The following is a 19,083-nucleotide window of genomic DNA, read 5'->3' as shown; positions in this document are numbered from 1 at the left end:
TCAGAGAGTATGTGGGACTCGTTTAGGTAGAGCCTTTTACTCTGGCTTTCATTCCGAGTGAAATGAGAAAGGAGAGTTTTGATCAGAGTAACATGATGTGAAATGAGATGAAAGGATAACATTGGCATCTATATTTTGAGTAGACTGTAGGGAGGCAAGATAGTGCAGTAAATCGGAGGAGATAATGGAGACTCTGACCAAGAGAGTAGTGGTAGAGATGGGGAGAAGTCGCCAGATTCTGGAAATGTTTTGAAGACAGAGTCAGCAGGATTCCATGGATTTGTAGCGCCAAAGAAAGAGAGATGTCAGAGATGTCTCCAAAACTTCTGGGCTGAACCAAAGAATGGAGTTTCTATCAGCTGAATGAGGAAGATTATGGGTAGAACAAGTTTTGGGGAGAAAGAGTCGGAGTTAAGTTTTGGACATATTTACTTTGAAATGTCTATTAGATAATCAAGTGGGAAGGATGAGTAAGAGGTTGGATGTATGTGTTTTTGGGTCATAGGAAAGATCCAAGATAGAGGTACACAGTTGGGGATCATTAGTATAGAGATGGCACTTATAGGCTCGGGACTGGGTATGGTCAGCAAGAAGAGCGCACAGATGGAGGAGAAGAGATGCAAGGACTCAATCTCAGCACTTAGAGGCTGAGCAGATAAGCTGGAGCCAGACAGGGAGAACGAGAAATATGAACCAGCGGGGTTGGAAGAAAATAAGAGAACATGATACACAGAGAGTGAAGCAACAGATGTTTACAGATGCTTCATAAAGAAGAGAGTAAACAACTGAATAAAATATAGCTGATATGTCAAGAAAAGTAGGAACCAAGAGTTGTTCATTAACTGGCAATGTGGAGATCTTGAGAAAAGTAATGTTGGTACAGTGCTGGGGGTAAAAGATGACTAGAGCAAGTTAAGAGAAAATGGGAGAAGAAGAATTAGACATAACAAGTATACAGAACTCAGGAAATGAACAGAGAAATGGAGCGGTAGCTGGGGGAGGTTAATTTCTAAGTTGGGGCAAACACTAGCATATATCCGTATACTGATGAGAATGATCTAGTGGAGAAGGAAACACTGAAATTCAAGAGAGTGCATTAATTCCTGGAGCAGATGGAGTGGTAGTGGCTTTATGGGTCATTTATTAGACTAAGAGGCAGGAGAGCAGAGGGCAGGAACACAGACTCAGGGTGGGGGTGGACATCAGGGGAGCCTGGGCAAGGTCTTTTCCATTTCATCAATTTTCTCAGTGCAACAGGAACCAAGGTCATCGGTGGTGGGGGTGGACGGGGTAGAAGTTGAAGAGAGGAAAGAACTAGAAGTCTTTTGAAAGAGTAGGAAGTGAATGGACAAGAGAAATTGGCATGTTACGGGAAAGTGGAGTTGCTGAGTGGTACCGGAAGGCTTGTTGTCATGAATTTTAAAATGAGACTGGTCAGAAGGGCTGGGTGTTTGCCTCCTGCCCCATGGAGCTGCCTGGCTACAGGTGTGGGTTTGGTAGAGTTGGGTTGAACCCAGGTTTGGGTTTTGCCCAGTGAGTACCATAAAGTGGGATGCAGGCGGGATTTGAGGGCAGGTGCAAGGCTGTAGCTCTCATGATTGCCCGAGGCGTTTCAACTGGGTAGGGAGGGCATGATGCAGGGGGAGATAAAGAGGAAAGCTGACATAAATTGTAGGTCCCAGTGGGTCCAAAGATTGTTAGGGTTAAGCTAAAAGAAGGGAGTGAACTGGAAAGATATGAGGAGCTGGTTGGAGAGAGGGTTGCTTGAAACTGTGATTGGGAAAGGGTGGTACAAGGCTTTTAGAGCTGGGTTGTCCATCACAGTAGTCACCAGTGACGGATGACCACTGAGCACTGAAATGGGCCTTGTCTGAATCGAGATGTGATGTAAGGGTAAAATGCATTCCAAATCCCCAAGACTTAGTACCAAAAAAATATAAAATGTTTTATTAATAATTTTAAAATATTGATTACATGTTGAAACGATACTATTTTGGATACACTACATTAAACCTATTATTGAAGTTACTGTGTGACCTGTTTCTTTTTTTTTTTTTTTTTTTAAGATTTTATTTATTAGAGAGAGAGAGAGAGCACAAGCAGGGGGAGCAGCAGACAGAGGGAGAGGCAGAAGCAGGTTCCCCGCCGAGCAGAGAGCCTGACGGCTCCGCTCCATCCTAGGACCCTCATGACCTGAGCCAAAGGCAGACGCTTAACCCACTGAGCCACCCCTTTAGTTTCTTTTTAAATTAAATATATGGCTCACATTTCTTTTGGTCAATATTGGTTTAGGGTATTACCACAAGGAATAGTGCTTGAGGCAGAGCAAAGACGTGGGACCAGAGAAGTGCAAGGAACAGAGATGCAGAGGGAAGGAAGGTATCATCTTTGTGATGTTGAAATCACCAAGACTTAATAGCAACGTTATTTTGGAGAAAGTGCCCTGTGAGCTAGGACATAACAATGAGAAACAAGGAGTAATGGCCCAGGGCAATAGATGGCTGCGCCACAGACAGACAGTAGGTGGTATAGTCTGATGACAAGATATTCAAAGCTGAGGATTTTAGGGAGGAGGGAAGGAGAATAGTGTGGAAGCAGTAATGAGGATCAAAAGGGAGATCTGTTCCACATCCAGGGCTACTTGTAAGAAGTTCTAGGGGAAAACTTTTACTGCCACCTGAGAGAGCTGCAGAGGGGGGTGTGTCCTCAGAGGTGATCCAGGTTAGAGCAAGTGGGGAGCGAATGCTGGAAGAACAGGTTGGCAGTGGCTATGAGATCCCGAGGGCCCCAGCACTGGTTTCAGGAGCTGGGCAGAGGAGCAAGATGTGGGGTGAGCTGGGCATCTGGGGCTTCTTACCGTGACTGATATATGGGGTTAAGGGGCTTAATGCAATCACAGCACATGGAGGCCAGGTGGGGAGGGCAGGAGGTGCAAGGGAGGAGGCCTCCATTCTTCACCCCTACTGGAGGGGAGGAGGGGGCCTAGGGAGGGGCTTCTTTATTCGGAGAGTCGCGCCTCCCTCTCCACCTGTCCCACAAATGCTCTAATCCATCAAAGTCCATCGTAGGTCCTCTCAACTACTCACTAGGCGATTTTTTTTTCCAGCCAATAGCAGCTTCGCATTACTACTTGGAGGCAGATGACTGGTAAATGTGGATATTCCGCAGAGTTCTCTCTGCTCTGCTCTGGACCGGGAGAGCCCACTGCCTACCGTACACCCTCTCATTCCTGGCAAGTCCAAAGCAAAACGCAGTCTTCCTCCCAGACCTGCACCTCTCAGCCCTGAGCACCACACTCTGGGCAGGTACCAGCCAGAAGCTGGGCTGGGTCCACGATGCCTCTTTCTCCTCAACTCCCCATCCTCTCCCCTCCCTGCCCAGGCATCAGATTCAAGACGTCACTAGGTTCTGCCGATGATTTCTTCCCTAAACAGCCCTCAATCTATCCACTTCTGTCCATCTCCACAAACATCCTCCTCCCGCATGAGTCTGTCCACATCTGTACTGGACCCTCCTGCTATTCTCCACATTGCCCCCACAGTGAGATTTTCAAAACTCCCGTCTTTTCATGCCATTCTTTTCAACCTGGAACTCTGCAGTGGCTCCCCGCCGCTCGCGGGACAAAGTGCGCTCTCCATCTCTGCACCGCCCCCTCTCCAGCTCCCCGGAGCGCGCTTCCGCCACACCCGCGGAGGGTCCCGCCCAGCCCGCCTTCCCCCGCTCCCCCCGGCAGCGCGTGCCCACAGTCTGCTAGGGCTCTGCTCTTGCCCCTGCCTCTGCGTGGAATGCCTTTCCCCTCCCACTTTGCCTCCTTAACTCCTTATCTTTCAGATCTCAGCTTGGCCATCCCTTCCTTAAGCTCCCGCACCAGATCGCATCTCTCAAGAGACATCATGTATCTTTCCCTCGAAGTCCTAGTAACAGCTGCAGTTTTGCATTTATGATTATTGGATTAATATTTATCTCCCCTAGTAGCCTCTCCAAGGGCGTGGCCCTTCATGAGGCCTTGAGCTCATGTCTGTTATTGCTCAATATTGTGTCCCCAGCACCTAACAAAGTCCTGCACACGGTAGGTACTCAACAAATGTCAGTTAAATGGATAAATGAACGACTCAAGATGATTTAAAAGCCCTTAAACACAGGCCTTTCTGATCTAGTATGAGATTTCCATGGTTCCGGAGCTCACTTTCAGTCTGCAAATGCACACATGGCCCCCCCGCTCTGTGGCAGGAGCCGCGCTAGGTCTCCTAGGCCCTGCTACTACAGAGATTACGACAGCTTGGCTGGAATTGGGTGGGTTGCTGGTAGCCGAAGCGTGTCCTCTGCTCGCATCTCACACTGGAGTACAAAGGCTTGTCTCTTGGCTTTGCTCGAGAAGCGAGAGAGGACAGTCTATGCAGGAAGACGTCCGTGTTCTGGGTGGATCCTCTCTCCTCTCTCTCAGACTGGGTGTCCGTTTGCCGCGTGGGTGGCATCTCTGGATGGCAGGTAAATAAACCCAGTGGCAGGAAGGCACCCCAGGAAGCTTGAACAAGCTCTGTGGCTTTGCTCGGGAGCGCCCACTTCCTTTGTCAGATCAGCCTGGTGGGTTTCTTCATATTAGGCCCATCTTCTTAAAGGCAGTAACCACGAAAGAAACAGAAGTACTCCTCGTCTCAAGCACCTAGGTTATCTCTCTATAGTTAACCCCCCTACTTCCCGAGATGTGTACTCTCTAGAGCCACTTAATCTGCAATTTTTGGTGACAAACACTCGAGCTTCTAGGCCAGACCTCTCTGATTTTGGCTTGCTTGGGTTCAGGGAGAAGGAAGGCAGCAGATGCTTTCGCTAGTGGCTGGACCCTGTGCCAGCAAGCCCCCTGTGCTGCTGTGGGAGCCCTGGGTCTCTTTTCCTGTCTGCCCTTCCCAGCTCCCTGGCTGCTGACTCTTCGCCATCTGACCATCTGTCTTCCTGCCCCCCACGGCCACCATGCATTTCTGCCTTGCTGACACAGCGCCTTTGGGTGCCCATCTGGCTCCGACCTGGGGATGGATGGAGCCCTGACTTCCACTGCTCCGCTGACCTCTGCTCTCCGGATGCCCTACGCAGGCTCTGCTCACTGCCGCTTGGGACCTGGTGGGACGATCGTAATGAGGTTTAAGTGGCCAGAAGGCCACCCAGTTATTGTAAGGAGTGTGGCCGCACCAAGCAGCACTATTGGATGGGCGAAAGCTTTTTTCCTAACCTGAACACTTACCCTATTATACTAAAATATCCGCTTAAGTGTTTTCTCCTCTAGATGGAGAGTTCCTTGAAGGCAAGAACTGGTTTTATCTTTATATCCAGAGTGCCTAGAATATAGAAGTTATTAGTAAATGTTGGTTGAACCGAAGTGAGGGAGGGAAGAGAAAAGTGCACGGAGGATGTTGTTTTGCTAATCAGCCTGTTGGGCCGGCCCTGGAAGAAAGGAGGACAGAGGGGGCATTTGTGGTTGTCAGTGCATCCTTTCCATGGCAGGGGGTTGGGGAGGAGGGGGTGGCCCCTGGGCCGGGCAGGACGCTGCTCTTACTTGGCTTTGCCACCAAGCTCCCTGGGTCTTGCTGGGTGCTTCACCAGCCCCCACCCAGCCCCTGCCTGGCGTCTGTCCTTCCAGCTGTGAGAGCTTATTTTGCACTGACAAGAAATGCAAGTGGGACTAGGAGAGGAGTAAATATTGGAGGAAGCGGGAGAGCTGCAGACCCTGTGCTCCCGGCACTCAGGGCAAGAGAGCCCTCCGACCGAAGGGAAGAGACAGTGGCCTTGTCATTGCTCTTCTTTCTTTCTTTTCCTTTTTAAAAATTATAAAAGTAATGCATGTTAATGGAGAAAAAGACAACAGTTATAAAAGTCTTCTGCTTGCTCCCAGTTCCATACCATAACACCAACCACTGTTAACAACTCTTTGAGAAGCCTCCTGGAAATGTTCTAATATACAAAAGCATAATATACAAAAGGTTGCTTGGAGCCTAAGCATGTCTTCTGCTAGCATCTCACACTTGGGTACAAAGGCTTGTCTCTTGTATGTATACACAAAATCTCTAGCGTGCCTAGAATGTAGATATAAAATACATATATATATATGTATATATATATCTCATATATACAAAATGTGAGTGTGAATACATACATGCAGATGGACAGACAGACAGATAGGCACCAGTACTTCAGTGAGGGATGGAGTCGGAGGCTTACTTGAAGAGGTTGTCGATGCACCAGGCTGGGGCTCCTGAAGGGAAGAAATGAGGGACTGCAAGGGTGTACGTGGGGGGCAGAAGTGTCTTCAAATAGTAAAATATTTGTATTGCAATTTTTCTCTTTTTTTTGCATTGCAATTTTTTTTTTTTTTTTTGCAGTTTTGGAGTTGAAAAAAGAAATCCAACATCTGGTTGGCTTCAGTTTCCTTACCTGAAAAATGGGATAATAATGTACCTTCCTCACAGGTTTATTGTGCGGATAAAATAGGGGGGATATGTTTAAAGTGCTTAGTCTTGTGCCTGGCTGCACACACTAAGCTTCAGCTCAGTGTGCTATTATTATTGGTGGTGGTGGTGTTACGTGGTGGTTGCGGTTCCTGCTGTTGTCTCAGCATCCCGCACCACGCCCAGAGCGCTGTTGACCCTCTGTCCATCTGCAGCCAGCATACAGAAAGAACTTGGTGATGACATCCCTCTTTTCATTTCGGAATTCCTTGCCCTGGTTCCCTCCTTTTTTTTTTTTTTTCCTCGACTGCCTCTAACTTCTTGTTTATGTTGTGTGCCCTTGAAGCAAACCTTCTTTTTTTTTTTTAAATATTTTATTTATTTATTTGACAGAGAAAGACACAGCGAGAGAGGGAACACAAACAGGGAGTGGGAGAGGGAGAAGCAGACTCCCTGCCGAGCAGGGAGCCCGATGCGGGACTCGATCCAGGGACTCCAGGATCATGACCTGAGCCGAAGGCAGTCGCCCAACCAACTGAGCCACCCAGGCGCCCCAAACCTTCTGAGACCTGGTGAGTATCGGTCCTCGGAGGTGTGCAGAGATGTTTTCGGTAGCAAAAGTTCACGTCCTCTCTCTCGCCTGGCCCCAGAGAACATCTACTCACTTTCTACACTTTACACCTACTACCCGAAAAAGCCAATTAGAATTGCTTACTTAAGAAAATACCTAAGAATCCGTAGGGCTGCCCCTGTTCATTGTGTGCATTGTGTGACCCTGAAGCTACGCTTGAGACATCTCGGCCAAGTGAATGTGTCCTTCTGGGATGCTCTGCAGCGTTTCTACTTGTATTTAGAAAAGCTGGCTTAAAACTCTTAGGTTTAATATTCTGTATCCCAAATGCTCTTAGTTGTCCGTAAAACGAAGCCTGCCTACGCACTCTTCTATTCTTGATTTATAAATAGGTTCAGCTGCCTAACAATTAAACGTACAATATTTTGCACACGCACATTCCTTAAGGAGACATTTGGAGGGTAGTCGGCTTTTACTCTTGCAATGCTATCTGGAAACCATCTTCCTAACTTTTATCCCCAAGTGGGTGTACAGTTCACTGTTGAACAACGTGGGGGTTAGGGGCCCTGACCCCTGTGCAGTCAAAAATCTGCCTATAACTTTTGACTCCCCCAGACTTTACTAATAGACTGTTGTCTGGAAGTAACATAAGCAGACCATGAACACATATTTTGTATGCTATATGTATTATATGATGTATTCTCACAATAAAGGAAGCTAGAGAGAAGAAAATGTTAATTAGATCTTAAGGAAGAGAAAATACATTTACAGTACTGTATTTCTCAAAAGACAAAACAAAACAAAACCCTGCGTATAGATAGACCTGCACAGTTCAAACCAATGTCGTTCAAGGGCCAACTGTCTTTTGAAGGGTTGGCAATGAGACTTTGGGTCCGTAAAGCCCAAGACACCATCTCCGACATGCACGGAAAATCTAGTATCAAATTTCTAGCAGATCTTCATAGGGACAGGCCCAGAACCAGCTCCTACGTGTCAGAGGAGGTCTGCACTGCAGGCTCAGTATCATACTTGGCCACACGTGCTTGTGGCTGAGAGAAATCCCGGTGCAGACAGTAGGACGCTAGAGAAAAGGAAAGATGAGTGGGGTCATAGAAGGAGATGAAAATGTAGCCGCACGTAGAATTAGTTACTCCATAAGGTGGAAGAAAGGAGCAGGGCTTTGCGTGTACCAAGGCCCATGAGAGGTCTGCCTGCCAACCCCAAGGGGAAACTGGCTCTAGGTTAACCCACCAGAATTTCCTTTCTGGGCAGAACTGGGACTTGAATAATAATACTGAGCATTATATGGCACTTTCAGATATGGAGTTTTATTTGTTTTTCCATACAATGCAATAAGGTCGGTGGATTGAAGATCACCCTTTTTTTACAGAGAAAATGAAGCAGAGAGAATGAAGACACTTGTCACTTATTTTGGGCACTCAGGCTGGGTCTCTGAAGCCTGACCTCACTCTGCTCTCTTGTATCCAGGGTTGCTTTACCTGACACCAGAGCATAGGGGAATGAGCTCTCACATTACAGCCCTCAAGATACCCAGTTCTAGTCTAGACCCTGAAGCTTACTGGGTAGGACCTGGCCGCATCACCTAAGCTTCCAGCCTGTTTTCTTTCTTTCTTTCTTTTTTTTTTTTTTCCCAGATTTTATTTATTTATTTGACAGAGAGAGACACAGCGAGAGAGGGAACACAAGCAGGGGGAGGGGGAGAGGGAGAAGCAGGCTTCCAAGGAGCAGGGAGCCCAATGAGGGGCTCCCAGGACCCTGAGATCATGACCTGAGCCCAAGGCAGACGCTTAACGACTGAGCCCCCCAGGAGCCCCCCAGCCTGTTTTCTTGTGGCAAATGTGAGGGCTGAGTCTGGAAGGTCTCTAGAGCATGGCCCAGAGGCTCGCTGACAGTAGGGTATGGCCCATTTGGAGGGCCAAGGACTGGAAGTGCATATTGAGTATGGTGCCGACTGCCTTAGATAGCAGTGAAGGTTGGCAGCACAGAATGAGAGAAAAGGAAGCACCCGCGGGTGATACATTGGCCCCACAGGCCGAAATGCCATATGTCTGCATACACTGCAGGTAGTGATGGGTTGGAATTCAGGCAGCAATTTGGTAAATTTCCATGTTCAATTAAAAACAAAGAAAAAAAAAAAAACGCCTAGATCTGTCCCTTTTGCGTAGCCAGGGGCTGAGTCCCAGGCTGAGGAATCCGGTCGGACCAGTGGGGGCGCTCCACCGAACGCAGGCTCCGCTTGCCCCGGGGCAAAGGCTCTCGGAAGGGTGGGTCACGGTGGGCGCTGAAGTACTGTCGAAGCCCTGTCGCCCGGGTCCACATCCGTCCTCCCGTCGGCCGCCCTCGCCTCCGCCCCGCCCCCCATCTCCATTCCCGGTCTCTCCCTCCCGCGAAGCTTAACTGATCTGCAGGCGGGGGCGCGGGTGATGCGAATTCCTAGAAGCCTTAGGCGGCTGCACAAGATTTGAAGTTAGGATCCTCCAAGGACCCTCGAGGTTCGCGCTCACACCCCGCCTCGGAGTCACAGAAGGGCCCAGGGGGGCGTGGGCAGGGAGAACCCCCACTCACCATCCCCGTCCACCCTGGAGCCCGTTTCCGTCCCAGTCCTGCCGGTATGGGCTGAGCCGGAGGGGACGGGGGACGGGGGACGGGGCCGGCGGCTGGGTGGGAGGTGGAGGAGCGGCTGGAGGTGGCGGGGGCAGGTAGCGGCAGGCCGGGAGAGGAGGGGGCTGAGCCGCGGCGGAGGCGCAGTCAGGCCGCTTCGCCACCTCTGGGGCAGCCGCTCGACCTCCGCGGGCTCCGCCGGGAGTGGAGACGGTGAGTCAGATCTCGGGCACCCGCGGGTCGGACGTGGGGGGGGGGGCAGGTGGTGGCGGTGGCGAGTCAGGAAATGACATCAGAGGCCTGTGCCTGGGGAGGGGAGGTCTGGGCCCGGCCCGGGCGGCGGGGACAGGGTGGGGGGCGGCGGGGCGGGAGGACCTTGGCTGAGCCTCGGGCCCCGGGTCCGAAGGAGGGCCCCTTCCTGGGGGAGTTTCCTGCCGGGTCCGCCCTCCCCGCCTCTTCCCGCCCCTTCTCCGGGCAGCTCCTTGTATGGTCTGAGCGCCGCTCTCTCCCCGCCCCCTCCTTCCCTCCCTCTTCCCTGCGTCCCTCCCCGCCAGGCTGGAGGCTGCTCGGGACCCGGACGCAGAGTCCTCCGACCCGGCTGCAAGGCGGACACGAGAGACGCGGCGCGCACGCTCCGGCCCGCGGTGAGGTGCGGGGAGCCGCCCGGCGGCCGCGCACGGGGAGGGGCGGGGGCGCGGGCGCCGCGGGGAGCCGGGCCGGCTGGGGGTCGTCTGCCCGGGCCCGGCGCCGCGTAACCTGGCCGCCCACCCCCAGCAGCCCGGCCTGGCCATGGCGGCCCCCCGCCCGCCTCCCGCGATCTCCGTCTCGGTCTCGGCTCCGGCTTTTTACGCCCCGCAGAAGAAGTTCGGCCCGGTGGTGGCCCCAAAGCCCAAAGTGAATCCTTTCCGGCCCGGGGACAGCGAGGCTCCCCCGGCCGCCGGGGCCCAGCGCGCGCAGATGGGCCGGGTGGGCGAGATCCCCCCGCCGCCCCCGGAAGGTATGCGGCTGGGCTTGGGGGCTGGACCCCGGCGGCTATGCGCCGGGCGGGGACAGTGGTTTCGGGAGTTTGGGGGTGTCTGGAAAGGTTGCACGAAGGGGGCTGGGCGCAGCTAGCCTGTCCCGAGCAGATGTTCTTACCTCATCGTGGAGCTCATGGCTGGGAGCCAGGGCTCCTGGGACCGTTCCAAGTCCCCCGCCTGGGGGTGGGGAGGCGGGAATGTGGGGCACGAGTCTTCCCCTCCGGGTCCGTTTTCCCAAGTGTAACGGGAGCTGCATCACTCCACGGTCGAGTCCCCCGCCTTTGCTGACCCAGTGCTCCCAGAGCGTCCTGCCTCTCCCTTTCCTTCCCACACGCTCCGCGGCCCCCGGGAGAATTCTTGGGTTAGGGGTGAGAGCTGTAGAGGGAGAGTAACTTGGGGAAGGGGTGGAGGGGTCTCCTGCTGACCGTCCTCTCTCCTGACTGTCCCCTCTCGCCTTCCTACCTCAGACTTTCCCCTACCACCCCCTCCTGTCCTTGGGGATGGCGACGACTCGGAGGGTGCTCTAGGAGGTGCCTTCCCACCTCCCCCTCCCCCTGTGGAGGAACCGTTTCCCTCTGAGTCTCTGGAGGAGGAGATCTTCCCTTCCCCTCCGCCTCCACTGGAGGAAGAGGGAGGGCCTGAGGCTGCCATACCTCCCCCACCACAGGTATGGGGGCTTGGGAGGGGTGGCTACAGTGGGATACCCCCCAGGGAGGAGAGGAGAGTCCTTACGTCTGGCCTCCCCTGCACCTCTGGCCTGATGGGGGTGAGGTGGGAATGGAGACCTGGGATCCGTGCTCTGACCCCTGACCCTCTAGCCCAGGGAGAAGGTGAGCAGTATTGATTTGGAGATCGACTCTCTGTCCTCGCTGCTGGATGACATGACCAGGAATGATCCCTTCAAAGCCCGGGTAAGGGACAGGAGAGTAGGAAAGGCAGGGCAGGGAGGAAAGGTGGGTCCACCCCTCTAACTGAGCTTCTCTTCCCTCCTGCTCCCCTTCCTTGCAGGTGTCCTCTGGATATGTACCCCCACCAGTCGCCACTCCATTCATCCCCAAGTCCAATACTAAGCCTGCAGCTGGGGGCACAGCACCCCTGCCTCCTTGGAAGTCCCCTTCTAGCTCCCAGCCTCTGCCCCAGGCCCAGGCTCAGGCTCAGGCTCAGGCTAAGCCTCCCAGCCAGACCCAGTTCCATGTGCAGCCCCAGGCCAAGCCTCAGGTCCAGCTCCATGTGCAGCCCCAGCCCCAGGCTCATCCCCAGCCTGTGCCTTTGGCTAACACCCAGCCTCGAGGACCCCCAGCCCCATCTCCTGCCCCTAAGTTTTCTCCAGTCACTCCCAAGTTTACTCCCGTGGCCTCCAAGTTCAGCCCTGGAGCCCCGGGTGGACCTGGGTCACAGCCCAATCAGAAGCTGGGGTCCCCTGAAGCTCCCTCTTCCAGTAGCACAGGCTCCCCTCAGCCTCCCAGCTTCACCTATGCTCAGCAGAAGGAGAAGCCCCGAGTGCAGGAGAAACCGCATCCAGTGCCCCCACCGGCTCAAAACCAAAATCAGGTGAGGAAGGGTGGGAGGACCAGCCTGAGACCAGAGGCCTGGGGCTGGGGCTAAGTCAGGAGCCAGAGAATGAGGGCGAAGGTGGCCCCAGAGAGGGAGGTGGACATGGGGGCTGCGGGGTAGGGGTTTTGAGCCTCTGAAGTTGGCCTGGTGGGTCAGTGGTCAGAGGAGGAGGAGGGCCTGGCTGGGTCTGGGTCTGGGTGGGGCCTTACCGGGAGTCGGGGAGCAGCACAAGCTCTGAATCAAGAGGGGGATTTGGTGGACCTTCCCTTGCACCCTGCCCCCTAGAATGTTAACGGGAGGGATGAGATCAGCAGCAGCCCAACCTTGCTTCTTTCCCCTTCTTGGATTCTTGAGTTAATGTCTCTGCTCCTCTGAGCCACTCTCACTGCCCCGGGGCCCATCTGATGATAAGAGTCACAGCGTCAGTAAACACTGGCTGAGCCAGCATCCGCTGGGTGCCAGGCACTGTGCCTCTGTGCTCTGGAGGGAAGAGATCTCTCAAAGAGGTGAAGTCTGAGCGGGTCAGAGGGGCTGGGGATAGAATTCCCGGCTCACAAGACCCTAGGCAAGTTAGGTGAACTTTGGCCCTCAGTTTCCCCACCGTTACCCCACCCAGTGGTTGTGAAGAGTAAGTGAGCTAACTCATAGGAAGGGCTGGGGTCTGTATCTGTTTCTTGGATGCTCAGAGTAGGAAAGTTACCGTTCCTCTGTGGCCATTTTTGCCTTCAGGTTCAGGGGACCCTGCTGGTCACGTAGTCCTCCGAGCCGTGAGGTTAGCCGACGGCATGAACGAGTATGTTAGTGTGTAGGCACAGTTGAAGGGATGCCAAGTGCCAGTGAGTTTTGCGGAATCTGGTGGTACAGGAACTCCAGACAGCCGTCAGCACCGGGGCCTGCGGGTTAGGAAAGGCGTCGCGGCCCCAGTCCCGAGAGGAGCAGGAAGGGCATTTGAGTGGGAACAGCATGAGCAAGACTCAAGGGCACTAGGTATGCAGGGGTGTTTGGAGAAGAGGAAGTAGACGGTTCCTCTGGGAGTATTGCAGAGCTGTACTTAGGGAGGTAGGTAGGTGGGGGCTTGAGGGCGGAGGAAAATAAGACAACACACCCAGGGAGCCTGTGAGTCCTGGGTTTTGAGGAGTCCTGGGTTTTGAGGGTTGGAGGGCTGGTGACAGTTGTGCTTTTGGAAGCTTTGGGGGAAGTTTTTCCAGCAGAGGCCTGGGCTGGAGGTAGGAGGTCAGTGATGTGTGGGAGTTCACTCCCGGGCAACCGTCGTAGTGCTAGTTGCAATGAAAAATAAGGCCCAGATATGAGAGCTGTTAAAAAGGAAGAGCCCCCAGGCTTGGTAACTGACAAGCGGGTGGAAGAGGAGGGGCGTGTTGGGGAATGACGGTGTTGCCGACAAAATAGAGAAGTCCAGAAGGGGAAATGGTTTGGACGGGAAGAGGAGGGGTCCCGTTGTCAGCATGTTGAGCAACAGGTTCCAGGAGGACTTGGGCTCAGCTGGAACTGTCATCTAGTTAAGCGTGGAGGACTGGGTGTTAGGAGAGGGCCTCGAACTCGAGGCGCGGGCGTGCGCAGTAGAGCATGCGCGGTGACACCGGAGCAGCTGCTGGAGCTTCGGGGGCTGCCCAGGGGCCCAGGGGCTGCCGAGAGGAGGAGCCGAGGCTCTGGGAGTTAGAACCTTGGGTGATGCTCGGGCTGACCAGGTGGGAGGGGGGAAGACGGGCATCAGGAGGAAGAGGGTCACAAGTCAGGGTGGGGTCTCTAGAATGTGATGGCTGAGCAGTTGCTCAGCCGGGGTTTGAGGTGGACGAGGACTAAGGCCAGAGATCTGGCCATTCGGAAGTTGTAGATGGCTCTGGGGTGGCCCGCTGGTGCCCTGTGGTGGGGACAGAGTGAAAGGAGGTAAGTCTACTGCCTCGGGGAAGCGGCCTGCCCCCAGGTTGGCAGGGAGATGCAGCGGGAGGGGGGAGTGAGGGCGAGCGTGTGAGAAGCAGGAGGAAGACGCTGTTGGGAGAGGGGTTCACGATGCCTGAGAGCAGGGGTTGCGGCTGGCATGGCGTCCTGGAGGGGAGCATCCCCAGAGAGCAAGGGCGCTGTGGCCACAGTGTTTTCTGGGAGCGGAGGAACGAGCAGGGAGCTGGAGCTGGCTGGCTTCCATCTTCTCAGTCATGTAGGAGGTGAGGTCATCGGTGAGTGAGGGGGCCACGCAGTCGGGGCTCGAGGAGATGGAAAGGTTTGGAACAGCTGCTGTGGGGAAGGCGACTGGGAATCTGCAGGAGCCAAATACCAGCCAGCGGGGCTGAGGCCGAGGGCGCAGAGGGCGCTGCAGTGTTTTGTGAACTCACTCTGCGGTGTTCAGTGATCTCTCCACCTACTTTCTGCAGCTTGGAGGCAGAAGCAGGAAGCGGGCAGTGGCATGGGCCAGGCTGGGGATGTGGCCATATAAGCCAGCGATGGTGCCTGGGGGTGGCATGAGCAGTTGCGAGGGCCTTGTGGAAATAGATGGTTCAGGGACCAGACTTGGGGGGAGGCGAGCCAGAAGGTATCGATGCGCGAGACACCTGGGGAGGGTCGGGAGGCAGAGCAGCCTTTCTGAGTGGGTTCATTCAGTAGGTACGAATGGGGAGGGGGAGAGGAAGGTAATTGTTGGGAGCTCAAGACCAGGGTCTTGGAGGAAGATTTACTTACTTGAGACCAGTAAATCTCGGGTCCAGAGTGTTCCGCCGCGGAAGGTCATTTGGAGCAGTTGGAGTGGAAGAGCTAGAGGTCTGAGTGCCGTGGGTGTTGAGGCTGTGATGTTGGTGCCGGCAGGCGGAGAGGGAAAACAGTGGCTGGATGGAGCGTGTCTTGAAGGCATGTGGATACCCACGGGGAGCCCATGTGTATGAATAGTTCACACTTTCAAAGAGTGGGACAGACACCTAAAGTGGCCCCAGGGAGCAAGGGCTGGCTGAATGCCCTTCCTCTGTCCCCAAGATGCCAGGAAGGGAAGATTGGGAGAAGAAAGGGTAAGGTTTGCATTGTGGAAGGGGCTTCCAGGGGCCACGGTCACGGAAGGGCAGGAGGTGGTAGGAGGCTTTGGGGGAGAGGGCTGGGAGCCGGAGTCTCCGTGGAGCTGTGCTTCCCCGGGCTGATGGCAGCTCTGGATGCGCACGGGTGTGAGTAGCGGGGAAGATGGGAGGCTTGGAGGTTCCAGGTGTTATAGGAGCGAAGGCATTGGCAGGTCGAACGTTCAGTGACAGGCGCACAGGCCTGGGTGGGCTTGTCCAGTACAGAGAGAACCAACCCAGTGTTTCTGTTGGAGTGTCATGGAGACGTCGGTGCAGGTCACAAGCCCTGCGGCCCTCCCCCTGGCCCGGCTCAGGGTGCCTGGCAGTGCCCCCTAACCTCACCTGCACCCCGCCCCCATGTCCAGCTCTCTCAGGATGCCCTTAATAGAAGGGGTAGGCAGGCCTGGCGAATGGTCCTTCTCAGAGGCCTACTGGGGAGGGAGTGGGGTCAGGTAGTCCTGGACCCCTGCCTGGGGAGCTGGGGGCTGGGCTCCAGAAGAGAGCGCTGGGGGTTTAACCTGTGATTCCCGCCTGTGTTGTGTCCTCACGCTGACAGGGGCTGCTCAGCAGCAGGCGGGACGGGTAGGTGTGTGTGCACATGGGTGCACATGCTGTCACGTGCCAACCACTCCTGGGGGGCCATGTCTGAGCATGCTCTGTGCAATTGATGCGTGGCCTGCTGTGTTGGGGGCTTCGGTGACCTCAGCTGCTGTGTGTGTGGCCTCTGTCCGCTCAGTTGTTCTGGCCTGTCCGTGACTGCCCGGGGCGGGGGGTGATTTGGGCAGAGCGGGCGGAAGGGTCATCGCCTTCCCCTTTATCTGTGTGGTGCTGGGGGTCAGGGAGGGAGGACGAGGAGCTTTCCGAGTCAAACCCAAGAGTCTGGGAAGTGGGAGGGGAGTTAGTCCTTACTGGAAGAAAGTGGATGAGCTGGCTGGGGAGAGTTCTCAGACAGGGTGACTCTCCGGAGAGCCTGAAGAAAGTACTGGCATTTCAGGTCCGCTCCCCGGGGGCCCCAGGACCCCTGACTTTGAAGGAGGTAGAGGAGCTGGAGCAGCTGACCCAGCAGCTGATGCACGACATGGAGCATCCTCAGAGGCAGACCGTGGCTGTCAACGGTGAGCTCCCCGCCGAGCCGCTGGGACCTGGGCCCTTGCATCGCGGCGCTGGCCGGTGCCCGGGCCGGCTTGTCATCCCTCGCGCGCGCTCCTTCCTCCTCGTCACTTCTGTCCTCTCTGGCCTTCCCAGAGTCCTGTGGCCGGTGTCATCAGCCCCTGGCGCGCACGCAGCCTGCCGTCCGGGCTCTGGGGCAGCTGTTCCATATCACCTGCTTCACCTGCCGCCAGTGTGAGCAGCAGCTGCAAGGACAGCAGTTCTACAGCCTGGAGGGGGCGCCCTACTGCGAGGGCTGCTACACTGTGAGTCTGGCACCCCTGGGGCTCGGCTGGCGGGTGGCGGGGAGGGGGGAGGGCTGCGGGGCAGATGTGCCCCAGTGGCTGGCTTTTCGGTGTGAGTTCCCTGCCAACGCCCTCCTGCTTCCTCCTCAGGACACTCTGGAGAAGTGCAACACGTGTGGGCAGCCCATCACTGACCGCATGCTGAGGGCCACGGGCAAGGCCTACCACCCGCAGTGCTTCACCTGTGTGGTCTGCGCCTGCCCCCTGGAGGGCACCTCCTTCATTGTGGACCAGGCCAACCGGCCCCACTGTGTCCCCGACTACCACAAGTGAGGACCCACCTCCTGTCTTCTGGGCTCTTCTCTGAGGTTGTCTGGGAGCTAGGCTGCCCGCCTGAGTCCAAGACAGCTCCAAACCCCTGGCCTCATTTTCTGGTCCCGCATCCTGTCCGACAGCGAGAGCCCCGTTCGTCTGGATGTAGCCGTCCACGGGCCTCAGACCTCGGGAGCAAGTCCCGCCACTGGCAAGGCCCACCTGGCCTTGGGCTCCCTGAGGCTGCTTTGGGGTGGTCTTGTGTTCAGCCTTGTGTGCTGGAAGGACGTCATTTCACACATAGGCTGGGTTCTGAAAGTTCTTTTGGAGATCAGCTTCTTGGAGCTCTGGTTTTCCCCTAGAAACAGTGTTTACAAGGTAGCTGCTTTCCTAGGCCCGCAGCAGAATCCCACAACACAGCTCAAGGGTGGTACAGGAAAACTGCACCGTCTCACTCCCCCCTCTGCCAGTGTGTTTGAAGTGTACGTTTTCAGAATTCCACCTGAGGTGTCCGGAACTTCCCATCCCTCCCTGCACCCACCCCAGCAGTGGGGCGGAGACACCCGTGTGGCCGGGGTAGGCTAGGGTCAGGGGTCCAGGCATGGGGGCTGGAGAAGGGCGTCTCTGGCTGTGGTCTTTACCACGAGGTAAAGACCTGGTGGCAGAGGTTCCTGGGGTGGATGGGGCTTCGGGACGGTGAGGGGGGGAAAGGCAAGGAAATTCCCCTTGATAAGGGCCCGAGAAGGTGGCTGGTCTTAGGACTTCGCCGTTGAGCTTCCTCTGCCTAGGGATGTGAGGCAAGTGGGCCAAGACGTCTGCCCTGTTGCCATGCAACCACCATGGCATTTCCCTGCACTCGATTGACAGGCCCGGGCACCCCGTGCCCCCAGTCTGACTCCTGCCTCGCTTTTGGCCCCTCCAGGCAATACGCCCCCAGGTGCTCCGTCTGCGAAGGGCCCATCATGCCTGAGCCCGGCCGCGAGGAGACCGTGCGAGTGGTCGCTCTGGATAAGAACTTCCACATGAAGTGCTACAAGTGTGAGGTTGGTCGCGCCTCCGGCCCCGGGGACTGTGCGGTGGGCGGGGGGGGCCGTGTTCCTGTCACTGTGCAAGGTGCGGGGAGGGCTTGCTGTGGCGTCACTGAGTTTTGGATAAACCAAGAGAGAGAGTGACCAGTGGGAGGGGAAAGGGGTTGTGCTTGGTGAAGTTAAAGGAGGCAGCTGGGGGAGCTGAGGCAGGTGGGAGGGGTCCCACGTCTTTTATTGGGTGGGAGCCTTGGAAACGGCTCTACCCACAGCTCCCGCCTTGGGTGGGAGCGGCCTAGGGGACAAGAGTGAAAATGGGCAACAGAGGTGAGGCTAGGAGTGGGCGTGGGTGTGGTTGGGGACACAGGCAGTGACACTGGACATCAGCCAAGCCAGGAGGCATTTGGTCTTCCTACTTTGAAGGCGGAGGTGTGGGGGGGACACTGGGGCCTTCCGCCAGCGGGCTCTCCTTCCTTTCTCCCAGGACTGTGGGAAGCCACTGTCCATCGAGGCGGATGACAACGGATGCTTCCCCCTGGATGGCCACGTGCTTTGCCGGAAGTGCCACACGGCCAGAGCCCAGACCTAAGCGGGGGGCGGGCGGGTCCCTTTCCCATCAGCGGACCACCCACACGGAGACTACCCTGCCCCCCTTCGGTTATTTTTTTGACGTCCGGCCTCTCCTACGCCAACCCCCAGCCCGGGATCCCAAGTGCCCTGTCCGGGGCCCCAGCACGGCCTAGCGCTGCAGAGTCCTAGCTCCCGGGTTCCAGCCCGCCCCCATCCCGCAGGGACCACCCACCACCCTCCAGTGTACCCCACCCGCGGGGGCACCAGGTTGAGCACTGCTGCTTTCACTGCTGACCGATGCCCTCGGCTGGCGCCCGGGCAGCCGCGTCCTCTGCTTGCTGAGGCCAGGAAACTCCCTGACTCCAGGAGGCTGGGCCGGGCCGGGCTGACCGGCCTGGACATTCCCACCCACCCCCATGCTGCCAGGTTGTGGCTACAGCTACAAATAAAAAAAACCTGTTTTCCAGAATTCGTTAGGAGTCAACTCTTTTGTGCCTACAGCCTTCATGGGTGGATCGGAGGAAAT

General features: G+C 55.8%; 1 protein-coding gene across 6 annotated transcripts; it reads left to right on the top strand.

Moving 5' to 3' along the window:
- Positions 1–9,329: 9,329 nt before the first annotated feature.
- On the top strand, positions 9,330–19,026 carry ZYX (zyxin). Of its 6 annotated transcripts, none has more exons than XM_081799954.1 (11): positions 9,330–9,521; positions 10,185–10,274; positions 10,408–10,627; positions 11,117–11,316; positions 11,468–11,560; positions 11,658–12,200; positions 16,251–16,371; positions 16,502–16,671; positions 16,801–16,979; positions 17,885–18,005; positions 18,472–19,026. In XM_081799954.1, the coding sequence occupies exons 3-11, from the start codon at positions 10,420–10,422 to the stop codon at positions 18,574–18,576; spliced, it is 1,740 nt and encodes a 579-aa protein (XP_081656080.1). In that variant the 5' UTR covers positions 9,330–9,521; positions 10,185–10,274; positions 10,408–10,419; the 3' UTR covers positions 18,577–19,026. The 6 variants fall into 6 exon arrangements, with proteins under 6 accessions (XP_081656080.1, XP_081656081.1, XP_081656082.1 ...); XM_081799955.1 differs by having other exon boundaries at positions 10,185–10,279; XM_081799956.1 differs by having other exon boundaries at positions 9,503–9,521; positions 10,405–10,627.
- The last annotated feature ends 57 nt before the right edge of the window (positions 19,027–19,083 follow it).

The sequence above is a fragment of the Leptonychotes weddellii genome, chromosome 12 (assembly GCF_054177405.1).
Source record: "Leptonychotes weddellii isolate Sample4059 chromosome 12, ASM5417740v2, whole genome shotgun sequence".
Taxonomy (NCBI): domain Eukaryota; kingdom Metazoa; phylum Chordata; class Mammalia; order Carnivora; family Phocidae; genus Leptonychotes; species Leptonychotes weddellii.
Note: the sequence above shows the minus strand (reverse complement) of the source record. Positions and strands in the feature narration are given on the sequence as shown.